The sequence below is a fragment of the Elephas maximus genome, chromosome 6 (genome assembly GCF_024166365.1).
Source record: "Elephas maximus indicus isolate mEleMax1 chromosome 6, mEleMax1 primary haplotype, whole genome shotgun sequence".
NCBI classification, from domain to species: domain Eukaryota; kingdom Metazoa; phylum Chordata; class Mammalia; order Proboscidea; family Elephantidae; genus Elephas; species Elephas maximus.
Window position 1 is genome coordinate 104,423,632 of NC_064824.1, and position 25,379 is coordinate 104,449,010.

At 42.0% G+C, this 25,379-nt stretch overlaps 1 protein-coding gene across 9 annotated transcripts in view; it reads left to right on the forward strand.

Annotated features, from left to right (window-relative positions):
• PARD3B (par-3 family cell polarity regulator beta) overlaps positions 1-23,346 on the forward strand; it is a 1,165,226-nt gene extending 1,141,880 nt beyond the window's left edge. For 3 of the 9 annotated variants that reach the window (XM_049888920.1, XM_049888915.1, XM_049888921.1), the window contains one exon: positions 18,863-23,346. In XM_049888920.1, the coding sequence (XP_049744877.1) occupies positions 18,863-19,220 (358 nt within the window). In that variant the 3' untranslated portion in view covers positions 19,221-23,346. The remainder of the gene's footprint in view (positions 1-18,862) is intronic. The other 6 variants (XM_049888913.1, XM_049888919.1, XM_049888914.1 and 3 more) reach the window with 4 other exon arrangements.
• The last annotated feature ends 2,033 nt before the right edge of the window (positions 23,347-25,379 follow it).

The window sequence follows — 25,379 nt, forward strand, 5'->3', positions numbered from 1 at the left end:
CACAGATAAGTGAAGAGGCCCAGCCAGGGTCACCCTTGCAGAGGTCGGACTACAGTGCAGCTCGATGACCTGAGGTCACCTGGGGCAGGAGCCTGTGTGCTTTCCAGGCAGCACCATGAAATTGTAGCCCCAACAACACTTTGGGGGCCAGCTGTTCTAATGCCTTCATTTTACAGAGTTAAAGATAAGGCCTGAGAAAGCAAAATTTTTTGCGAGGAACCTCCTGGGATATGACCCAGGCTTGGGAGTTCCAATTGCAGGTTTCTTTACCATACAATGGCTGTTTCTAAGATGGAGCTATTTATGGAGAATTTATTTTCAAAGATTTAAAGGTGGACCAGGTAAAGTGAACATTAGTCTATTCCTAGGGTGCTTTCACTCTTTAAAGGGGGGCATTTGGATAGCACCAGGGCTTGGAACCAGTTCATTCCTCTTTGAACCACTGCTGAGAACTTACATTTCTAACAAGTTCCCTATTGAGAATTTGCATTTCTAACAAGTTCCCGAGAAGTTGTACACAAGAATCACCTGGGGATCTTTTAAGATGTAGACTGTGATTCAGTACACCTGGGGTAGAAACACAAATTTTCAGCAGGGAGCTTGTTAGAAACGCAGATTCTCAGCAGTGGTTCCAACTGGAATGAACCGGTTGGAAGCCCTGTGTAGCACACACTTGTAAATGGAGGATGCGCACTGAATGTGAAGTTGGAGAAATAGGTAAGATTTGTTCACTTGGGGCAAGGACTGAAAACTTAAGTAGCTACAGAGGGTAACCAGATAACCAAAAACCAGTTGCCATCCAGAAGATTCTGACTCATGGCAACTTCATGTGTGTCAGAGTAGAGCTGTGCTCCATAGGGTTTCCAAAGACTGTTTTTTTGGAAATAGAAAAAAACTCTGAGAGGACCTGCCTACCTTAAAAGGGCAAATGAGATCTAATCCAGGTTTGGCAGCTTTGGGAAGCTTGAGGTTCGTAAAAGCGACAGGAGAATTTGGAATTCCATCTCTCTGAAGTTCAAAAATTAGCTGGCATTGGGGCCAATGGTAAATAATGTTTTATTTGGTAATGGCTCTTTAGTTTTAAATCACTTCAGCATTTATTTTTAATTATTTCTTTAAATTAGATGACTCATGCTGGTAAATATTTGCTTTTCTACAATAAGCTTTTATTTAAATTATTAAAGCTGCTGCTTCGTGGCTGATTTGAGAAATTGCAGTTGCTGCTGAACTTAGAATATATGTGGTAAGGGGGGGTGTCCTTTAATGTTGGTACTTATACCTGCACCAAACATGGCTGAGAGCAAAGCAGCACTCAAAGAGAGGATAGGGGGAATTTACAGTTTTCTTGGAATTGCTCAAGGAATAAATCAATAGATCAGGGAGTCAGAGAACAAATGTAGGATGAAATAACATCTGAAATAGCTGGCTCACAATAAAAGCATCTTTTGCTCTCTCTTTTTTAAAAGCGCTTGTCAGCGGACCCAAGTATCAGTTTATGAAAGAAGTAGAAATGGAGAATGGGAGGGGATGTGGAAAGGCTCAAGACGGTAACTAATTGTACGGGAACATTTGAGACAACCAAAAAAAAAAAAAAAGTAATGATGAGAGCAGAGTAATTTTGAAGCCCCAATCAGTCTGGGTGACTATCAGCCTTGATTTGCTAGCTGCTCAATTTTATCAAGCATCAAAGGCAAGGATGGAACCAGAAGAAGCAGGGATGACAGGCTATATTACAGCAGAAGGAGAAATGGCAAAGGCGGCTCTAATTTCGATAAAAGGATATTTGAAAATAAAAGGTGGGTTTTTAATGAAATTAATAACCAGTCTTTACTAGCTGTGTAATGATCAGCCAGAGTATTAAGAGACCAGGGCCGGATGTGGGGAGCTCAGGACTAGTCATTGGTGCCTAAGACTCTTAATAACTTTTATTATTTGTTGAAAATCATTTTAACAATACAGTTCAGTAACCTTTGTGCTTTCAATCCAGTTCATCTGCAAAACTGAAAGCTGAATAGAATGTGATATTATATAGAATCTCTCATGCTGATCCTATCCCAGAGCGCGCTGCCCAATAATGAGCTGGATTCTGAACAGGAAAGCTGAGTGGGGCCAAGGGCTGAGTCTGTCTGTGTGTTCTGTCGGGCCCAGCCTGAGCCTATGGAGCCTGGTTAGCACAGACCGGAGCTGAAGGCTGAGTATTACCCTTCACATTCAGTGAAAATTATCATGAAGTGCTTAGATCCCACATTGCAATTAATAGGGGGAGGCCAAAAGCACTTCCATTTACTATTTGGTGGAAATTGGAGAATGGGCCCATTACCTTGGTGCTGGGCCTTGGGGAGATTGCTTAAATATAAATCCCCAAAACACAGCCAAGCATGTTTGTGGCTGAAGCAATTACCAAAATCCAAACTACTTCCAGAGTGGCTCTCTGGAACCAGATGAGGCTTCCTTCACTGCTCCACCTCTCTGGAGCACCCACCGCTCTCTAGCTCTTCTTCTAGTATGAAGAAGCTTATGTAGCTATCGAAAGAAAGATGAGGAAAGCTCTTTTCATGTGAAGACTGAAAAGGTGATATCCAGTCAGTACTGGGAGGTGCTGGTGTCAAACCCTCCCTAGCCAAAAGTGAACCCAGCACTCCTAGTTTTATATTGGTCCCTGGCCCATTTGTCTTTCAACTACCTTGTCACAATTAAACTGCTAATTAACTAAACTACAAATATGCTCATTTCTTAATGCAGAAAGTGAATCCAGAGGGTTGTGAAATATGTTTACATAAGCTTCATTTAGTCTTGTAAATTTAGGGGAAAAACTTACCTGATGTAAAAAAGGCTTACAGTAGATCTCATATTGAGTCACGAGCGAAAAACTCTTGTCAGGATTTAAACTTGAATCATCACATCCAAAAAAATGTAAATGCTTACATAGCCCCCAAAAGAAAATTAAGGTTACCTGTATTTAGAAATTGTGCCATGTTTTCATTTGAGAGTTTGCGCTGTTTTGCTTGAAATTCGCTTCAGAGTTGGAGGCAACTGGCTAGGTGGTTATAAAGTTCACCTCTACTTCAGGTTCACCTGCACCTTGCTCTGTGCTGTTGAATTGCTATATTGTGAAGTTGGCCCACAACTTTACGTGTCTATCTGCTAGTCTTAATACAGTATTGCTGTTGGAATATTCCAGTTGAGAAGTGGTTTGAACCAAAAATAAGGCAAAAATATGGCAGTGACAATGGATAGGCAAGAATATTTAAGAAATATTTGCTAGAACCCATTGTCTAGCTGGAGTGGGGGGTCATAAAAGGAAGTCTAGATTTCTGGTTTGGCTGACTATGTCAATCATGTCATTTATCAAAGGGACCATCCTCTAAAGGCAGCGGGTTGGGGAGAGGTAATTGTTTAACTTGATAACTTAGGTTTGAATTGCCTAAGGAACCTCCAAGTGGAGCTGTTCCACTGGTAACTCATGTCACTCCCCTGATCCAAATACTACTTAATAAAAACCACACTCCTTCATCCTCCCTGGAGTCCCTGGATAATGGAAACAGTTAATGCACTCATCTGCTAACCAAAAGTTTGGAGGTTCACGTCCACCTAGAGGCTCCTTGGAAGAAAGGCTTAGTGATCTACTTCCAAAGAATCAGCCACTGAAAACCCTATGGAGCACAGTTCTGCTCTGACACATGTGGGATCTCCATGAGTTGGAATGGACTCGAGGGCAACTGGTATTAATCCTTCCTACCCCAGTCCTAATTCCAGGTCCTTCGTGATCAGGCCCCAACAGCCTTTGCAGACAACTTCTTCTCTGTTTCCAGCTCTTCACGTGCCAGCACAAGAACGCTCTCTGTATCTGGGACACTTTCCAGGGATTTCCAGCTCCATGTCTCTGCTGCTGTTGTTTATGCATCGGGATGCCCATGCCTCCTAACTACTCTTGTATTCTAATTGTGTTTATTAGATGCTAGGTTGTTTGAAGAGCAGGTTACTTATCCTAATAACTCCTCAAACCAGTGTGATTTCTCAAAGCATGGTGCCAGTTCTACCTACATCAGAATCATCAAGGCACTTGTTAAAAATGTAGATTCCCAGTCTCCTTGCAGACTAACAAGTCTCTGGGGCTGGAGCCCCAGAATCTTCGTTTTTTATAAACACTCCAGTGATTCTTAATGACACCAACATTGAAGATACTGAATTTTAAACACAGGGTCTTGCAAACAGAAACACACAAATCTCTGTTTTCATAAACGTGTTCTACCAGCACTATCAGTTTCAGTTTCTTTGGCTTTTTTTTTTTTCTTTAATCCAAAGTACCCCACTGGGGTCAAGAGAGAGGCTCTTTGTCTTTTCCTGGGGTCAAGAGAGAGGCTCTTTGTCTTTTCGCCCATTAGATTCTTTCTTTCTCGCTCTCTTTTTTTTTTTTTTTTTTTTTTACGTATTTCTAAATATGAACAATTTTTTCACCTGTTGCCAGTAAACACAATTATGAGCAGGTGAGAAGCAAGAGAGATCAGAGATCTCATGGTTTTATTAGTTTCCTAGAGCTGCTGTAACAAAAGATCACAAGCTAGGTGCCTTAAAACCACAGAAATCAAGGGAGTCCACAGGCCATGCTCTCCCTGAGGACTCTAGGGGAAGATCCTTCCTTGTATCTTCCTGGCTTCTGGTAATTCCTAGCAACCCTTAGTGTTCCTTGGCTTGTAGATGCATCCCTCTAATCTCTGCCTCCATCTTCGCATGGCCATCTTCCCTCTGTGTGTCTCTCTGTGTCTTGTCTCCTCTTGTTATAAGAATACCAATCATATTGGATTTGGACCCACCCTACTCCAGTATGACTTTATGTTAACTAACAGCATCTTCAGATGCTATGGCTAAGAGCTATGGCTGCTCACCAGAAGGTTGGCAGTTCGAACCCACCAGGTGCTCCTTGGAAACCTTATGAGGCAGTTCTACTCTGTCCTATAGGTTCTCTATGAGTCAGAATTGACTCAACAGCAACAGGTGTATGTGTGTATAGTAGTAGTAGCATCTTCAAAGACCCCATTTCCAAACAAAGCCATATTCACAGGTAACCAGGGGTTAAAACTTCAACATACCGTTACAAGGAACACATTTAACTCATAATAATAGTCTAGCCTGGTGGTCAAGCATGTGGCCTCTCGATCAGTCTGCCAGGGCTTGAATCTGAGCCCTGGCATTTCCTGTGTGACCTTGGACAAGTTGCTTAGCTTCTCCGTTGCTCAGTTTCCTCATCTATAAACCAGGGATGATAATAGTACCTACCTCGTAATGTTTTTGTGAGGATTAAACAAGTTAACATGGACAAAGTGCTTAGAACAGAACCAAGCCTGCTGCAGGCACTTGGGAAAGAGCTTCTTCGCTCACAAACTTTGAACATTTGCAGTTCTAAATCCAATGTGTGAAGCTTGTTAGTGAGCCCATCAAGTACAGTATCAGTCTTCCCAGCACTTATGTTCTGCTTCTGAGTTTCAGTGGCAGGATTCTCTTATACCTTAATGAAATCATGGTATATAAGTGGCAGTGGAAGCATTTAAGAGTCCTTCACTGTAATTCTTGCCCTCAGTTAAGAGAGATTGTAATGATCTAGTGCCATAAATGGTTTAAAATCAAAAAAAGCTGTGCATCAGGGTTGTATTCTTTTACCATACTTATTCAGTCTGTATGCTGAGCATATCCAAGAAGCCGGTCTATATGAAGGAGAATATAGCATCAGGATTGGAGGAAGCCACATTAACAACCTGTGATATGCAGATGACACAACCTTGCTTGCTGAAATCGAAGAGGACTTGAAGTACTTACTGATGAAGATCAAAGACTACAGCCTTTAGTATGAATTACACCTGAACATAAAGAAAACAAAAAATCTGCACAACTGGACCAATAAGCAGCATCATGATAAATGGAGAAAAGATTGAAGTTGTCGAGGATTTCATTTTCCTTGGATCCATAATCAGTGCCCATGGAAGCAGCAGTCAAGAAATCAAACAACATATTGCATTGGGCAAATCTGTTGCAAAAGACCTCTTAAAATAATTAAAAAGCAAAGACGTCACTTTGAGGACTAAAGGTGCGCCTGACCCAAGCCGTAGTATTTTCAATCACCACATATGCATGCAAGAGCTAGGCGATGAATAAGAAAGACTGAAAAAGAATTGATGCCTTTGAATTATGGTGTTGGCGAAAAATCTGTCTTGAAGAAGTACAGCCATAATGCTCCTTAGAAGCGAGGATGGCGAGACTTCTCACTTACTCTGGACCTGTTATCAGGAGGCAGTGGCATCACGAGAGTTGGTGTCACCCAATGCAGTAACTCATGGTGTCACCCCCATACTAATTACCACAATATTGTAACTAAAACACCAGAAAATTTAACAAAATCAGTGACTATAAAACACCAGCAGTAATGAAAACAACAGTGTGTGCTGGTAGCACGTGCAGATGAAACCATGTGATCGCGAGCACCATTGTGATTGCGTAATAATGACCGCTCTGACAGAAGCACATTAGAAGTTCCCAAAAGTAAATTAGCATAGAATTTTAGCCTTGTAGGTATATTGATAACAAGTAAGCAGTGCTTATGAAAAAATTTCTTGTTGTTATAAATAACTATAGGTATATTTTCATAAAAAATAATAAATTCCTGCTGAAACACTGCAAAATTTTATAGACAGTCATTTTGGTGTCAATCCCTCTGACAGTGTCACCTGGTATGGTCTGTACCCCCTACATTCCCCTAATGATACCACTGTCAGGAGGGACCACTCCCTGGAGAAGGACATCATGCCTGATAGAGGTAAAGACCCTCTAGCAATGGAGGAAGACCCTCCATGAGATGGATTGACACAGTGGCTGAAGCAATGGACTCAAACATAACAATTGTTATGATGGTGCAGGACCAGGCAACATTTTGTTCTATTGTACATAGGGCCACTATGAATTGGAACCAACTGGACGGCACCTAAGAACAACAACAAAATACCATAGGTAGATTTACATCAAAGTCCTCCTATTGCACAGGGTTTAGAAATTCATGGCAGGAGCAGGGGGTAGATAAAGATGTAGCAGCAATATATGAACATTATCATCAAAAAATATGTATATGTGTTGTTGCTGTTGTTGTTAGGTGCCCTCTAGTAGGTTCTGACTCATAGCGACCTTACGCACAACAGAATGAAACACTGCCTGGTCCTGAGCCATCCTTAAAATCGTTGTTATGCTTGAGCTCATTGTTGCAGCCACTGTGTCAATCCACCTCATTGAGGGTCTTCCTCTTTTCCGCTAACCTTCTACTCTGCCAAGCGTGATGTCTTTCTCCAGGCACTGATCCCTCCTGACAACCTGTCCAAAGTTTGTAAGATGCAGTCTCGCCATTCTTGCCTCTAAGGAGCATTCTGGCCGCACTTCTTCCAAGACAGATTTGTTCGTTCTTTTGGCAGTCCATGGTATATTCAATATTCTTCCCCAACACTGTAATTCAAAGGTGTCAATTCTTCTTTGGCCTTCCTTATTCATTGTCCAGCTTTCACATGCATATGATACAACTGAAAATACCATGGCTTGGGTCAGGTGCACCTTAGTCTTCAAGGTGACATCTTCACTCTTCAACACTATGAAGAAGTCCTTTGCAGCAGCTTTATCCAATGCAATGTGTCTTTTGATTTCTGGACTACTGCTTCCATGGCTGTTGATTGTGGATCCAAGTAAAATGAAATCCTTGACAACTTCAATCTTTTCTCCGTTTATCATGATGTTGCTCATTGGTCCACTGTGAGGATTTTTATTTTCTTTATGTTGAGGTGCAAGCCATACTGAAGGCTGTGGTCTTTGATCTTCATTAGTAAGTGCTTCAAGTCCTCTCAACTTTCAGCAAGCAAGGTTGTGTCATCTGCATAATGCAGGTTGTTAATGAGTCTTCCTCCAATCCTGATGCCCCGTTCTTCTTCATATAGTCCAGCTTCTCATATTATTTGCTCAGCATACAGATTGAATAGGTATGGTGAAAGAATACAACCCTGATGCACACCTTTCCTGACTTTAAACCAATCAGTATCCCCTAGTTCTGTCTGAACAACTGCCTCTTGATCTATGTACAGGTATCTCATGAGCACAATTAAGTGTTCCAGAGTCCCCATTCTTCGCAGTGTTATCCATAATTTGTTATGATCCACACAGTCGAATGCCTTTGCATAGTCAATAAAACACAGGTAAACATCCTTCTGGTATTCTCTGCTTTCAGTCAGGATCCATCTGACATCAGCAATGACATCCCTGGTTCTACATCCTCTTCTGAAACCAGCCTGAATTTCTGGCAGTTCCCTGTCGATATACTGCTTCAGCCTTTTTTGAATGATCTTCAGCAGAATTTTGCTTGTGTGTGATATTAATGATATTGTTCTATAATTTCCACATTCAGTTGGATCACCTTTCTTGGGAATAGGCATAAATATGGATCTCTTCCAGTCAGTTGGCCAGGAAGCCGTCTTTCATATTTCTTGGTATAGACAAGTAAGCATCTCCAGCGCTGCATCTGTTTGTTGAAAGATCTCAGTTGATATTCCATCAATTCCTGGAGCCTTGTTTTTCACCAATGCCTTCAGAGCAGCTTGGACTCCTTCCTTCAGTACCATCAGTTCCTGATCATATGCCACCTCTTGAAATGGTTGAACATTGACAAATTCTTTTTGGCATAATGATTCTGTGTATTCCTTCCATCTTCTTTTGATGCTTCCTGCATCGTTTAATATTTTCCCCATAGAATCCTTCACTATTGCAACTTAAGGATTGAATTTTTTCTTCAGTTCTTTCAGCTAGAGGAATGCCAAGCGTGTTCTTCCCTTTTGATTTTCCATCTCCAGCTCTTTGCACATGTCATTATAATACTTTACTTTGTCTTCTCAAGTTACCCTTTGAAATCTTCTGTTCAGTTCTTTTACTTCATCAATTCTTCCCCTTGCTTTAGCTGCTCGACGTTCGAGAGCAAGTTTCAGAGTCTCCTCTGACATCCATCTTGATCTTTTCTTTCTTTCCTGTCTTTTCAATGACCTCTTGCTTTCTTCATGTATGACGTCATTCATTAGCCAGTGAAAACCTCATGAAAAGCAGCGGAACGTTGTCTTATATAGTGCTGGAAGATGAACCTCCCAAGTTGGAAGGCACTCAAAAGATGACTGGGAAAGAGCTGCCTCCAAAAAGTAGAGTCAACCTTAATGACGTGGATGGAGTCAAGCTTTCAGGACCTTCATTAACTGATGTGGCACAACTCAAAATAAGAAGAAACAGCTGAAAACATCCATTAATAATCAGAGCCTGGAATGTACAAAGTATGAATCTAGGAAAATTGGAAATCATCAAAAATGAAATGGAATGCGTAAACATCGATGTCCTAGGCATTAGTGAGCTGAAATAGACTGGTATTGGCCATTTTGAATTGGACAATCATATAGAATACTATGCTGGGAATGACAACTAGAAGAGGAATGGTGTTGCATTTGTCGTTAAAAAAGACATTTCAAGATCTATCCTGAAGTACACCGCTTTCAGTGATAGGATAATATCCATATGCCTACAAGGAAGACCAATTAATATGACTATTATTCCAATTTACACACCAACCACTAGGGCCAAAGATGAAGAAAGAGAAGATTTTTATCAGCTGCTACAGTCTGAAATTGATCGAATATGCAATCAAGAGGCATTGATAATTACTGGCAATTGGAATGTGAAAGTTGGAAACAAAGAAGAAGGATCAGTGGTTGGAAAATATGGCGTTGGTGATAGAAACAATGGTGGAGATCGAAAGATAGAATTTTGCAAGACCAACGACTTCTTCATTGCAAATACCTTCTTTCACCAACATAAACGGCGACTATACACATGGACCTCGCCAGATGGAACACACAGAGATCAAGTTGACGACATTTGTGGAAAGAGACAATGGAAAAGCTCAGCATCATCAGTCAGAACAAGACCAGGGGCCAACTGTGGAACAGACCATCAATTGCTCATATGTAAGTTCAAGCTGAAGCTGAAGAAAATCAGAACAAGTCCATGATAGCCAAAATATGTATATGTATAAACAAACAAAATAAACAAGCCTGTTGCTGTCAAGTCGATCCCAACTCATAGCAACCCTATAGGACAGAGTAGAACTCCCTATCGAGTTGCCAAAGAATGCCTGGTGGATTCGAACTGCTGACCCTTTGGTTAGCAGCCATAGCACTTAAATACTGCACCACCAGGGTTTCCATGTATATGTGTATATATAGAGTTTAAAGGTCCCTGGGTGGTGCAAATGATTTGCACTCAGCTACCAACTAAAGGAAACCCTGGTGGCATAATGGTTAAGAGCTATGGCTGCTAACCAAAAAGTTGGCAGTTCGAATCCACCAGCTGCTCCTTGGAAACTCTATGGGGTAGTTCGACAGTGTCCTATAGGGTGGCTATGAGTCGGAATCTACTTGATGGCAATGGGTTTGGTTTTTTGGTTTGGTTTACCAACTAAAAGGCTGATGGCCTGAACCCACCCAGTGGAGTTAGGAAAGAAAGACCTGATAATCTGCTTCTGTAAAGATTACAGCCAAGAAAACCCTATGGAGCTCAGTTCTACTCTATTACACATGCATGGGAGTTGATTTCATTTTTGATTTTTTAAAATAGTTCAGGGAAAAGAAATCCTCATAAACAGGGTATGTTTCCCCTAGAATGTCCCATCTCCAGGCAGTAACCTTTGGCAGGAATTTATAGTGCTTCTCCTAAGGGGCAGGGGAAACAGCCTTTAAAATTCAGGAAGTTACACCCTCAAACCTGTTGTCCTCAGGACCTTGGAACTAAACCATTGTCTCCTGCATGACAATCAGATGAAATCCTTCGTTTTTAGGTAGTGAAATTCCAGGACCTCTGTTACAATAAAAAGAGAAAGAGATGATGATGTAAGTTGCTTTTGTTTTTTTGTTATTGTGTTATGGATGAGCCCTGTTGACACAGTGCTCAGCTGCTAACTGAAAAAGGTCTTCAGTTCAAACCCACCAGCCACTCTGCAGGAAACAGATGCGGCAGTCTGCTTCTGTAAAGATTACAGCCTTGGAAACCTTATGGGGCAATTCTACTGAGCCGAAATCAACTGGATAGCAGTGGGTGTAGTGGTATGGTGATTTATTTCTTTGGTTACCATTTTCATTTAAAACCTCTTCACGCTAAAAAGACCACAGGGTAATTATATGCAGGGATCACTCAGATGGGCTCCATGGCTGTTCTCCGCAGCCACTCAGGAGGGCTATTGTCTGTAAGATTTATTTCTTATATATATGTTCTCATGTTTGCCCATTCTAATCGTCCTCAGCACCCACTTAGAAACCTCTCACTCTCTCTTAAAGGGAATTATTTTAGCAGGGCTATTTTTTGGGAATATATCCCTCCATCTGATAGGAAGAAACATTCTTAAGGTCCATTTACCAGATTGTTGTTAGGCATCGTCAAGTCGATTTTGACTCATAGGAACCCCATATGACAGAGGAGAACTGCCCATAGGGTTTTCTAGGCTGTAATCTTTATGGCAGCAGATCACCAGGTCTTTGTCCTGCAGAGCTGCTGGCTGGGTTAGAACTGCCAGGCTTTCAGTTAGCAGCCTAGCGATTAACCACTATGCCGCCAAAAAAAAAAAAAAAAACCTTACAGTTGAGTTGACTCTGAGTCATAGCCACCCTATAGGACAGAGTAGAGCTTCCCCATATGGCTTCCAAGGAGGGCCTGGTGGATTCGAACTGCTGACCTTTTGGTTATCAGTGTTAGCTCTTAACTACTACACCACCAGGGTTTCCATTGTGCCGCCAGGACTCTTTATTTTCCAGATAACATCTCCTAAACTGTTATATAGGATCCAGTCCTCATTGTACATGCAATTTGTTAATAACTGAATTCACGTAATTTATGGTCAGTGTTGAAATACCTTAAAGAAGGAATTCAGTGTGGGCTATCAAAATTATACCTGCTGTTTTGAACTGTTTTTCGAAATGTCCTTCTAGGCACTCAGTTATTTTCACTTCTCTTTCATTTTCTTTGCAAACATTTCCTTGGGGCTAACAAGGACTGTGAGCATCTGCTGCTTGAACTCCTCTCCCCACTTCAGTTCTTAGCAAAGAGCCAGTGCCCTCTTCTCATAATGCAATGGAAATGTGAGTGATGAAAGTGGGATTTTTCTGTAATCACTTCTATAACGTAGGCCATCAGATGATCATTATATTTTGTGATTCTGTAAAACCCACAGAAATCAAAGTTATGTAATATACATCGCAGAGGGCTCTGCTAATCCTAGCCGACCACGTTCATGCCTGGACCTCCGATGAAGGCCTGGTAACTGGAAACCCGACACTGAAGGAATTCCAGACACAGACTAAAAGCATCTCTGTCCACACAGCTTGGGCGACTCAAGTGCCTATGAGTATATTAGTTTGCACTGATCTTTCTTTAGCTTTGCAGTTATTTGTAGAAGAAAGCCCCCACCCCAGCTCAGACACTAAATAATCTGTATGTGGTGAGCTTGAGAGCAACATGGCTTTGCCAGATGTCGACTTTCTGCCAAGAGGTCCAAGCATCTCCCTCAGACAGCACCAGGAATTTCACATCATGTTACTTCCTCCCATTTAAACCCCAAACTTGGACATACTCAATTTTTACCAAAAAAGGAAACATAGAAAGTCTACCTTGGAAGTTAAGAAATTGTCTTTGTTCTGGCTGCTAATAGCACCCATAATATTTTACAGAAATTAAGAGGAACGAGCATCTGCCCTTTGGAGTACGTAAGTGAGAAATCCGAAGCTTTATGCCTACGCTGGATCTACTCACTCTTGCTCATGAACTCCTTATAGTTTTCGCACTTTTTTACTGCAGGCCTTGTTTCTTTACCTGCTAAACTCACCCCTTCCCCAAACAATCTTCTAGCCACAAATGTGTCTCCATTTTAGTTGTTTTTCCCCTTGCTATTCTTTGCCTTCGTTTGTCCCCCCTCTTCCTAAAATGTGAGCTTATGGGGTGAGATACAGCAATGGTCTTCAACTGAGTCTCAAGACACCCATATGAATAATGATCAGCTCTGTGTTGCAAGGATTTGTTACTGATATTTGAAGAACTGAAGGTTGCAAGCGATTTGTTTTAATAAATTATAACAGTCTCAATCTTCCCCTCTCGTAATAATGTCACCCTCACTCTGTTGAATCTCTGTGCTTTCTTGACTGGGAGGGAAAAACATTGAGTTATAGTTGGTGGTAGACAAGTTTGCATAATCCTAGCATCACTCTCTCTCGGGCAAATGTGGCTTATATGAAAGTCATCCATCATGTGTATTCTGGTGCAGAAAAGGTTGGGAAGCATTGGGACAGAGGGCAACTGGACATCACCAGGGCTTTTGATTCATGTTTGTCAGTTCTCAAGCCCAGGTACATGAAACTGTGTCACACATACCAGGTTTTTAACTCTGACCTTGTCTTCCTAAGGCTCTTTGTTTGAAACCTGTGCACTGTATTTTGAAACTCATACATTAAGATGTTCTTAGATTATTATGTTTATGACATAATCAAGGAAAATTTCTTTGCTAGACCATAATAAAAACAGTCCTGTCAGGAACCATCCCCGAAGACAACTCATCAGACATGAAAGGGACTGGTCAGCGGGTGGGAGAGAGACGCTGATGAAGAGTGAGCTAATTATATCAGGTGGACACTTGAGATTATGTTGGCAGCTCTTGTCTGGAGGGGGGATGGGAGGATAGAGAGAGAGAGAAGCCGGCAAAATTGTCACGAAAGGAGAGACTGAAAGGGCTGACTCAAGAAGGGGAGAGCAAGTGGGAGTAGGGAGTGAGATGTATGTAAACTTGTATGTGACAGACTGATTGGATTTGTAAACGTTCACTTGAAGCTTAATAAAAGTTAATAAAAAAAAAAAAAGTCCTGAACTGATTCTTTTATAATTACTCTTATCCTGTACTTCGTAAACTCAGTTTCCTGTTAATGTTGAGTCAAGGTAGCTCTGAATTTTCTGAGCATCATTTAGTGATGGTGACCCCCCCCCCCGCCATGGTGAGTCAAGGCAGTTAAATTGAAGTCCAAGATGTATTGATCCACTATTGTGTTTCAAGTAGTATGCAAGACAACTGAGATAAGACAGATATAATCTTGTTCTTGGCAAACAAGAAAAACGTAATAGCTCTTACCCTTATAAAGTTTACAGTCATTCTGTGTTGGGCCCATTCTAACCCTTTACTAAGTCCATCATCCCTCCCTACGTCTTTACCTCTTCAAAAATTAGAGACTAGTCTTGCTTCAACCATTGTCAATCTCTGGCTCCCAATCAGAGTTCACTTTCTCCTCTTTCTCCTCTTCCTCCTCTACCCACCCTAGCCACTGCACACATCTGACCTACTATGGTTACTATTTATGTTTGTGGTTTTTTTCCTTTACTTTAAACTCTCTTGAACAAATTCAACATTTATGGAGCATCCACAATGTGTAAGGCCCTGTGCTAAGCTGTGAGAGGGAGGTCACTAAATAAATGAGACTCAGGTCCTTCCTTCAAGATGCTTGTGGTCCAGTGGAGTGCTTAACATGTGGTGAGACAGGATGAAAACTGGTGAAGTGGGAGTGCCCTACTGTTGTGAGCACAGTGGAAAGAGATTTCCTTTGCAATTGTTCGGGGAATGAGAACAGGTGGAAGGATTCAAAATGACTCATGCCTCTTCATCTATTGCATAGTCAGCCCTTCAAATACTGAGCCCTTTGCCCATACAGAATTGCAAGTTTAGGAACATGCCTTCCATCCTTCCAGAAAATGAAGAGGGCTGGCATCCAGCTACCTGACTCTTTTAGCCTCTGCTTTTCCATCTCTTTTTTGTTTAAGGAAAAATAGTGGCATACTGAGATGATAAAAAGAGGAAAACCTCATGTAAAAAAGTGGTCCGTATTGTTTTTTCACCTCATTCACATAATGTCAGTAACATTATGGCTTTGCCACGTTCCAGCCTAAAGGTTAACAGTCAGTGTTGCATGCATTTATGTGATTGGGAACTGCATGCCTGAGGTAGTTCCTAAGAGTTTTCCAAGCAAAATCTAAATCATCTGTTCTCTAGAAATGTGCCTGATCAGAAATAAAATAAAATGAAAAAGAAATAATTTTAGAGATTTTCATGATAGGGTTCTGAAAGAGTTATTTACAAGAAAGCAAATAGAGGGTTGTCTCTCTTTTCTTGAGTAGATATGGTTTCTGAGTTAGAATTTAAGTTGAAAGGTTTTTTTTTTTTTTAAGAAAAATGGTAACACATACAAATAAAACTCCTGAAATCACATGACAAATGAGGGGTCTTGAAGCACTGATACATTTCCAATTTGGATCCTTAGTTGAATCAGAATCTCCATACGAGGCTGCCCCTGGATTCCTCAGGGTTGCCTCAAAGCATACAGCATCAGGCACCATGATAAGCATTTCTTAGGTCCCAGAATGGACTGAATTTTGTGTTTTCCTACGAACTCTGAATTTCACACAAATAAACCAGCCAGTTGCCATTGAGTTGATTCTAACTCACAGTGAGCCCATGTGTGTCAGAGTAGAACTCTGCTCTGTAGGGTGTTCAATGGCTGATATTTCAGAATTAGATCTCCAGGACTGTCTTCTGAAGCACCACTGGGTGGACTCGAACCCCCAAGCTTTCAGTTAGCAGCCTAGCGCATTAAACGTTTGTACCAATACACAAAGAAACTGTGAAAAAGGAAGCTCAAGATTAACAAAGCTAGCTTTGGGTCAAGTTGTATAGCTAACGAGGAGGTTTTTTGTTTGTTTTCCTGTTTAAAAAGTGTTCTTATAAATATATGTGTGAGTGTAAGCACACACATACATACACAATAACAATGGAAAGTGGCTCAGAAGATGTTTCAACAAAAGCCTGTAGCAAATGCTTCTTTCGTAGTAAAAAAGCCATTGTAAACAACAGCAGCACCCCCTCCAAAAGACAAAAAAGAAAAATTCTCTCTTACAGCACTCTTTGAACCTACGCATTGTTTTGATAGGCCAGCTTATTGTTTTTCTTCTCTCTGAAAAATTAAAAATGATAACTGTTATGATGAATTCTACAGAACAAGATGATTTCCATGATTTCCTTTCTTGACAAAGAACAGCTACCTCACTGGGTTTCTGCCCCATGTAAGCAAACTCCCAGATGTAAAATCTTCCCTCAGGGGAAGCAAGATGGGACCGCAAAGCTGTCTTGAGTTCTGCCCCATCTGCCCATGGGAAACCTCCCTTCTCACTGGGAGGGTTGGACGTGTGGGAGCGGCGAGGTGTGGAGGAGAGATAGCGACTGTCCCCACGTGCACACAGCCTCTGCTGTTGCAGTATCTACAGTGTGGCTTCTACCCCGTCACCACTTGATCTGGGTTGTCTCTCAAAAAATAAAAAAAAGTCAAGGCAAGCCTGTCTTGTATAATGTTCTCTCTTAAAAGAGAGAACTCTCTGGGGAGAGAACAGGACCCTAAAAGTCCAAGGCCTGGAATTCCTCCTTGCTCTCTTTCCATTTTAAACAGGAAACAGTCACGTTAAGAGTCTGGAGGGAGCGTTGGTTGTATGTTCATTTTGAGCAGATAATGTTTGTGTGTTGCAAATGTCAGTGATTTATCCCGAGGGCTTAAACTGAGTGCAGAAAAACCACGTTTCACTTCATGCAGAGAAATATCTTCAGTAGGTTTTGAGAGAAAGCACAGGTTAAGGATTTTTTTTAAGTGTTTCGGAAATCTCTAACATGAGCCCAAAGGAAATAGAAATGAGCGCGGGGGAGGGGTGGGAGGGGACTTTAAAAATTTTATGATAAAAGATATAATGAACGCAGGAAGTTTTCTAAATTAAAAAAAAAAAAATGTAATTTGAAGGAAAAAGGAAAGGTAAAATCGCGATCCTTTATTTCCCGGGGCTGGAGTGACAGATATGTATTTGTGCTCTATTTGTCATGGGCAATTTAAAACAGAGCAAAGCAAACTGCACTGAATAATAGTGGTTGATGCTATAATAACTTGTATGCGAACAATTTAATTTTTTATATGAAAACTCTCGCTAACTAAATTACCCAAAGCTCAAGGATCTATCTTTCATTATTCTACATAGCCAAATTAAGACACAAAAAAGGAGAGAAAGAATTCCATCATTCGTCCTTACAGACATGTCCACATGCTGCTTTCCACTTGCACCGGGCTTGTCAAACCTTCATTGACTTGGGGAACGTACAGGCTGTTTTAACATCAAACTCTGCAGATTACAGGGCGATTCTGACCCTCACTGACAGAGTTTGATTAACCACAGACACTATATTCTTACAGCCCTGTCATTTCTTTTCAAGTGTTCTAGCAGTGAGTACTCTGACATCAGAGAGCTTTGCATTAATTGTTATTGTTGCTGTTTTCCTTTCAAAAGGAGAAATAAAGGGAGCGGTGGTAAAAAGTGGGAAGGATCTGGTGGTGGTGAATAAGTGCACAGAAGGTTTATGGGATTTTAAGAGCTGCAAACAGAACTCATCTGTTTAACCGCAGGCTAGATAAAATGCAGTCATCTGCATATTGTTTAGAGACATCTTGCTTCTGTTATGGCAAATGGATCAGAAGATGCTTGTTGTCTTTAGCTGAGAGACCCAGACAAGGTCCCTTTCTGTTAGTGTTTATTCTTGCCCTAGACCTTTCTATAGTCTCTCCATTCCAGTGGGCAACTTGCAGCTGGTTTGATTTTTCTCATTCGGCTACTGGCCTGGTAGCACTTCTTGTCTTTGTGGTAGGATTACCTTATCAAAGCTCTGGGTGGGTAATTCCCAGCTCTTTGGGCTGGAACTTCTCCTGCGAATTGTAAAGGTACACCAATATATACAGGGACGTGATAGCAGCCAACCAAGACTATTGTTGTTGTTGTAAGGTGCTGTTGAGTCAGCCCCTCACTCATGGCCCCTTCCATGCACAAGATTGGACCATTGTGATCCACAGGGTTTTCACTGGCTGATTTTTGGAAGTACATCACCAGGCATTTCTTCCTAGTCAGTCTTTGTCTGGAAGCTCTGCTGAAACCTGTTCAGCATCACAGCAACGCGCAAGCCTCCACTGACAGACGGGTGGTGGCTGCACTTGAGGTGTATTGGCCAGGTATTGAACACAGGTCTCCCACAAGGAAGGCAAGAATTCTACCACTGAACCATCACTGACTGCTTTAACCAAGACTATGGCCCATTTAAAGAGCACCCCACAAATCCAAAGGAGAAGGGAATGCAATTCATGGGAAAGTTGTAACTCTGAATAACCTGTGCATTTCTACTACCATACCCAGGACTGGCTTCAACAGAGAATGGAAGGATTCTAAAGATTGCAACACTTAAGAGGGTCAGACTCATTGTCTTGGTTAGGATACTCGTTCGACTAGTATAATAAAAGCCACCATAAGAGGGTTTAAACAAGATAGAAGAATATTTCTCTCTCGCATTCCAATCTGAGCATAAATAGTCCTGACATGTTGGCTCCCCGGTGTTGGGGACCTGCGTTCTTGCCTTCTTGTTGCTCTGCCTTCCTCAACATGTGGCTTTCACCTGTGGTCTAAGATGGGCCACTCAATAGGCAACAGGAAGGAGAGAAGGAAAGAAGTTTCCCTCTCTTTTTAAAGGCATGCATCACTTTTTCTTGCATCCCATTGACCATACCTAGTCTGTGGGCACACCAAAATGCATAGAAGGCTGAGAAAGGTGATCTGCGGGTGCACCAGACTGCACAGAAGGCTGAGAAAGGTGGTCTTCAGCTAGACAGTTAGCTTAATAGCTGCTGACATATATCTGTTCTTTTTCTAGGGGAGGACCTGTGGATCCTGTAGACTATCTGGCAGCTGGACCTCAAGGGCTCTACAAGGAAAGGGAGCTTCCATATTACCCAGGAGCTCATCCTGTGCATCCTCCCAAAGGGGGCTATCCCCGTCCCCCAGATCTGAGGGTCACAGATCTCCGGTATCCTCAATACTACCCATCCCCGCCAGCCCCCCAGCACAAAGGGCCCTTCCGACAAGATGTTCCGCCTTCCCCTCCTCAGCACCACAGAGCACCAGCCTACCAGGAAATGGGCAGACCACGGCCTCATGGGGGCAGCCCAGACCAGTACCCTTACCGAACCCAGGATCCCCGGCAGAAGAACCCCATGACTGCAGCCGTATAGCTGAACGCCACCCAGATCGGCCCAGAAAAGGAAGACATCTGACACTACCTTTGCCCTTCCCAGACCTTAAAACCTTCTTCCTTTTAAGTATTCTACATGGTAATCTGGTACAGCTTAGGTTTTTCTCACTGAGGTTATAACACTTGAATGCTAGTCTGAAAGAAAAGGAAGAAACAGGGCTTTTTAGAAAAAGAAAAACCAGAAGGAAGAGGAAGGTACTATAAAAACAGTAGTACCTGATGTTTGAAATGCTTTAGAATTGTTAAATCCAGTGACGGTAGCCATCAAGCAAGCAAATAACGATGGAGGTATACTGCATGGTGTCCCCGGGCTAGATGAACTACTTTTCTTTACTGGTAGACTCTCTCAGATTCCTAGATTCCTAGTAAACATTTCACATGTTTCCTCACTTTTTATATAAAAGTCAGTAAAATGCAAATGCAACGTTAGGTCCTGGGAGAAGGTGGAAAGCTCATTACAGCTTTCGAAAGGCAATGCGTTCCGACCGCCAAGTCGCTCGGGTTAAGAGGGCTGAAACTCCTGTGGTCCTTACCTTTCTTCCTCCCACAACCCAGGCATGAGAGCATGGAGATATCTGGTTTCATAGTCATCCCTAAATCTCCTGCCTGTAATTATTTTAACTGCAGTCTGTACTTTAAGGCTCCCACTTGAGGGCTAATACGTACTTGGGAAAAAGGGCCCCCTTGTTAGGTCTAACGACAAGCAATACCCTGGAGGTTCCAGTTCCAGAATCAGTGCCAAACAGTACCCATCTGTACTCTGGGACAGCGAGGAGCCCACTGTGGCCTCTGGAATTTAATGACCAGTAGGTAGTAGATGGCAGTGAATGACAGTGAGTGTGTGTGTATGTGTGTGTGTAAGAGAGAGATTACTAACATGGAGAATGGAAGACAATGGAAGGTAAAGATGTTTTCTGAAAAATGTAATGAGAAGGAAAAAAATGGAGAGGAAGGGAGAAGAAGCATAAAACAAACTCTGTGTCTGCTGTATTTCCTAAACAAAAGTCAGGGCAACACCAAGGTCCCCAATTAGGGAAAGACAGTGTTATGGCTTTGAAAAACTGTAACCCAACCCTCTAAGGTACTTAAGTAGAAAATATTCATCACAATTTGCTTTGAACTTTGCAGCTATTTTCTGTTTACTTCAACTGAACATCTAAAACTTATAACCAGACCCAAATGAGAACACCAACAAAAGCCTGAGACACAGCAAAACCTGGGAGCAGCCATTTGACTTGCTCAGTGATCTTGAAATACTTTAAGCCTCTTCTTCCTTCTTCATTCCCTCCAAAAAAATTAAGTCTTAAGTTTGATTTAGGCATATTTGGGCTGAGATTAGAATACCCCAGGTTGACAGGATTTAATAAATTCTAGTATTATTGAATATATAGATTATCCACCTAGCCCAGTTTAGTCTCTTTTTTTTTTTTTTTAATTGAAAATAGAGTTCTGTTACCAAGGATGATACAACTGTTGGTTTTAGATGTAAATAGTGTTATTTACTGGACTTCAAGAGATATCATTTCCTAAACTACGATTTACTTATGGCCCTCTTAGAAGTAGACTGTCAAGTTGTTTTTTGCCCTCTGTCATTTCTCCTAAGCCAGGCACCTTTAGATTGTTTGCAGTTTGTGTGAACGGGGTAATGATGAGGGCCTTGCTCACCTCAGGGTGGAGTGCTGGCATGCTGTAGGGCTTCCCTGCCAAGAGGTTCAGTGCTACCTCTCCCTCAAGCTAAGTAAAACTTTAAGAAGAAAATGATAATGTGAGGGAGAGGTAACTTGTTTTGAAGCATTAAAAATCAGTTCTCTAGTATGTTCCAAACTTTAAGCAACTTTTTATAGACTACTGGACATAACTAGTGTTCTGGATTAAGGCTAAAGCCACGCAAGGGACAGCCAGGGACAATGGTGTCAGGTGAGGTACTCAGTGTTGCATTGGAGAAGTGGCCCTTGCAGGAAGAGTGCCCCTGTTTTCACCCCTAGTTTGGCCACTTGCACGCATGATACCTCTTGCACACAGATAGATGCAGGGTAAACTGCTCTGAAGCATGCTTTTGTGTGTAAACGCAGTCAGTGTGACATATTTGCTAATCCTAGGGGTCAACCCACGATACGAATGAAAGCACTCTTAAAGTGAACGAAAAATGGATTATAAGTTTCCTTTTCTTGCTTCAAATATAACACACACTCCATTTGCTCCCACCGTGAAGAAGCTACTGTTAGGTTTGTGACAGAGGCTCCATCAAGCCAAGCAACAATTAAGAACAGCTTGAATGTAAGCTTTATAAATGCCTTTGTCCCACTCTTCCAACTGTCACCTCCAGAGGTTACAGAACTCTTTTTCCAGTATTTAGGAGGATAGATTGTTTGGCGTATTTAGAAGACCAGTCTATAATCAGTAGGTGCCCAGTAGCCGGAAATAGCTCCCAGTTTATTTATGGCCTGTGAAAGCTCGATCAGGTGTCTCCTCGTAGCTCAGAACTCTAATAACGCCCCCAGAATTGAGTGGCACAACCAGCTACAAACCCATCAATGTATAGCCAGCCACCTGGCTGCTGGTCAGACTGCCAGGCCATTTAGGCCTTAAAATGATGTTTTGGCCTCAAACCACTAGATATTTTAAGGAGTTCTGTTTTTCTCCCTTTTTGCAGGTGTAGAAAGATGAAAGGGAGCAGACCATTGAAAGCTTTTAGGTGCAGGAGAATTCAGTCCTCCAGAGGGAAAGAAGCACATCTCGTTAATCCATTGTGCCACTGGGCTGTGGCAATATCACTCTTGGTATAATATTTCCTCTCGGCAATAGCAAATCAGTGGATGAAAGGCAAGCTCAAAGACAGGTACATTTTCTTAAATCATGATTTTTGTAATACACACAAACTGGAAAAATTACTCTGAAGCTCATTAGTCTTAGATTTTTTGGCATAGATGTGACAACCACAGGATGGCATGAAGCAAAGATCTTCTGATCAAGAGCACGGTAGGAACCCACGATGAGCCCCTGAGGAAGCCCTGTACACCATTTCTGAGAGAGGAGAATTGAGAGCTCATAGAAGCTTCATTTTTGCTACCAATGAAATAAATTTATAATGTGATTTCTTATCCCAAAGATCCCGTGGAAGTTTTTAACTAAACCTAATTTCTGAGCGAATTCCATCTGACTACTTTAAGAGAAGCATGGCACTCATTCCCTGAGATTCATTGAGATTCATTGAGATCAAGCCTTTAAAGAGTGCTTATCCCCTAGTCTGTAACCACAGCAGCATCCATTTTCTTTGTAGGAACATTTAGGCATTTCAGACAGACCTGGAGAGTTCGGTATGGAAAAGAGTGTGCATCTGTAAAATTCCCCTTGGACTGAGCTTCGAGATCCACAGTGTGTGGCCTGCAAATTGGTGTTAAATTAGATAGACACCGTAGTGCTTTCTGAGTCCACGAGTAACAGAAAGTCCAGACTTAGTGCAGTTAGGAGGGAGGAAGTTGGTTTCAGAAACGGCCCACGGTACTGTGGCTCTGTATTCCCAGCCCATGCCGATCTAGGTGGAAATGATACCACAGAGAGACCAGGAAAACGTCCCCATTAGCTCTCTCTACAAAGGTACCTTCTGAGAAAAAGAGAGTGAAAGTTAGGTATAGAAAATAAGCCCGGAATCTCGTCTGCAGCAACTTTGAAGTGAAACTTTTTCTCTTGTGTCCTCAAATAGCAGTAGAATTCACACACAGCCTGACTTTTAAAAGTGGGCTTGGCTACGAAGCCTGAGTGGAGAGTGAACTAACCTCAGAGGCTCTTCCAGCCCGTGCTCCTGACCGCAGCTTTTCGGAGAACATTCTACTCCATCGCGCTGCCTGCAGTGCCGTTCACTAACGGAAAATAAAAACAAAAACTGTTGTTGACACAGCCACGTTTTCTAGTGCTCCCTGTGCTTTTATGATACCAAGTCTGTTCATAAGTTCTGAAGATAAATTATTTGAAATCATATTTTGGCATATGGAGGTGGAAAAAATTCTTTACAAACTTTTTAAGATGATCCCATTTGTACCACAAGAAAACATTTTGGATGTTATATATAAGTATATAAATTGTACTTGTTTTATTTTGCATTAAAATAAAATTTTATTCGGTCAATAAGATATCAGTGTCTTGGTTTTCACCCACCACCAGTTTGCTTTAGGATTTTATGAATGAATGGGTTGGTCTGGGCCTGCTCACACTTGAAGGTCAATGTCATAGGGCAGAACTAGTAAAAACCAATTGCCATAGAGTGGATTCCAATTCATGGCAACCCCATGTGTGTCAGAATAGAAGTGTGTGCCATAGGGTTTTCAATGACCGATTTTTCGGAGGTAGATTGCCACTTTCTTCAAAGGCACCTCTGGCTAGACTTGAGCTGCCAACCTTCCACTAGCATATTAAATGTTTGCCACCCAGGGACTCCCACAGGACAGAGGACAAGAGGAAAGAGCATTGGTAGCATGCTGGGTTCCCCAAGAATCACATGCTGAGACAGAGATTAGTAAGCAGTTGTTTATCTGAGAGTGCACATGGGTTCAATACTTATAGAAGGCAAGGAAAGGAAGCAAAGTTGAGCAGAATGAGAAGTTGAACTGTGATGCCTTCCCAACTTGGGTCTCAGCCAACCCTATAGAAAACTCTGGAGATGGAATGGCCCTACAGAGTTGGGAGAGGGAGCTAGGCCTTTATACCCACCCTGTTGATGAGTGAAGATGCTGGGTGGTACAAATGGTTAACATGCTCAGCTGCTAACCAAAAGGAGGTTCAAGTCCAGAAGTGCTTCAGAAGGAAAGACTCAAAAGCAACTGCTTTACTGGTTTTTGTTTATCAGTAGATGTGATCAACTGGAATCACCTAAAAGGGGGTAAGATTGGGCCAGACAGTTTTCTGTAGTTGAGGCAATCCCCAAAGAGGGCTGACAGCAGAGGACCATCTTTGGGAGGCACTCACAGTGGCTAGGGAAATAGTCCTTCCTTAAGAGGGAGCTGGGCATCAGAGTGTCCATGACAGCATCCAACACTGTTGACCTCTCTCTCAGTCACTCTTACTTGTCTACAGTAACATGCATCTGAGTTGGTTCTCCTCAAAACATTCCTGTCTCTCCTAAGCTCTTTTCTTCCCCTATATTTTGATCCTCAGACTTCCCCACATTGTCTCAGGTGGGCTAATCCATAGCCAAGGCTTCAGCTACCACCTCTGAACTGATTGTTCCAGCCCAGACTGTCTCCTGAGCTCATGCATCTTCACTTTCCTACTGGAGATCCCCACGAGGCTGTCCCAGAGGCCCTTTGAACTCAGCATGCCTAAACTGAAGACATAAGCTTTTTCCAAGGAAATCTGCTCTTCTGGAGTCTGTTATGACAAATGGCACCACCATGTTCACAGTTGTAAATCAGAAACCTAGAAATTATGCTTGACTTCCCATGTATACCCCACTCCTTTATCCACCTGACCCTCATCTAGTCAGATGAAAGTCCAACAATTCTACCTTCTTCATATCAATATGTTCATGCTCTCCGATAACCAGCTGTCCCTTGGTTTAGCCTCTTCTCCCTTCTCACCTAGATCCTTCAATAGCCTCCTTCATGTTCTCCCGACCACTGACCTTATTTATCTCAAGTCTACCTATATATGCTGGCCCACTGCCTGATTTTGTGAATAGTTTTATTGACATACAACGACACCTATTTGTTCATGTATTGTCTATGGCTCTTCGGCACTATCATGGCAGAGTTGAATAGTTCAACACAGACTGTATGACCCACAAAGCTTAAAATATTTGCTACCTTCCCCTTTACTGTGCTAACCCAGCTGTATATTCTTGCCAGAGGGATTTTTCTGAAATGGAGATCTGCCTATATTACTCTTCAGGAAGCAGCATGGCTTTAATCACTGACTTCATCTTTTGTAAAATGGAACTACTATACACCTTGTAGAGTTGTTTTGAGAATTAACTTACATGACATTTATAGGAGCGTTCCAACTAGCTGGCACCAGCTCCCAAGAGGCAATTGTATGCATCTGTTCCCAACTTCATGTTCAGTGATGTCATATTGGTAGCTTGAAATCAGCCATGGTGGGAATATTTACACCATGGAAATTGGCAAACCTACAAAAAAATTGGGGC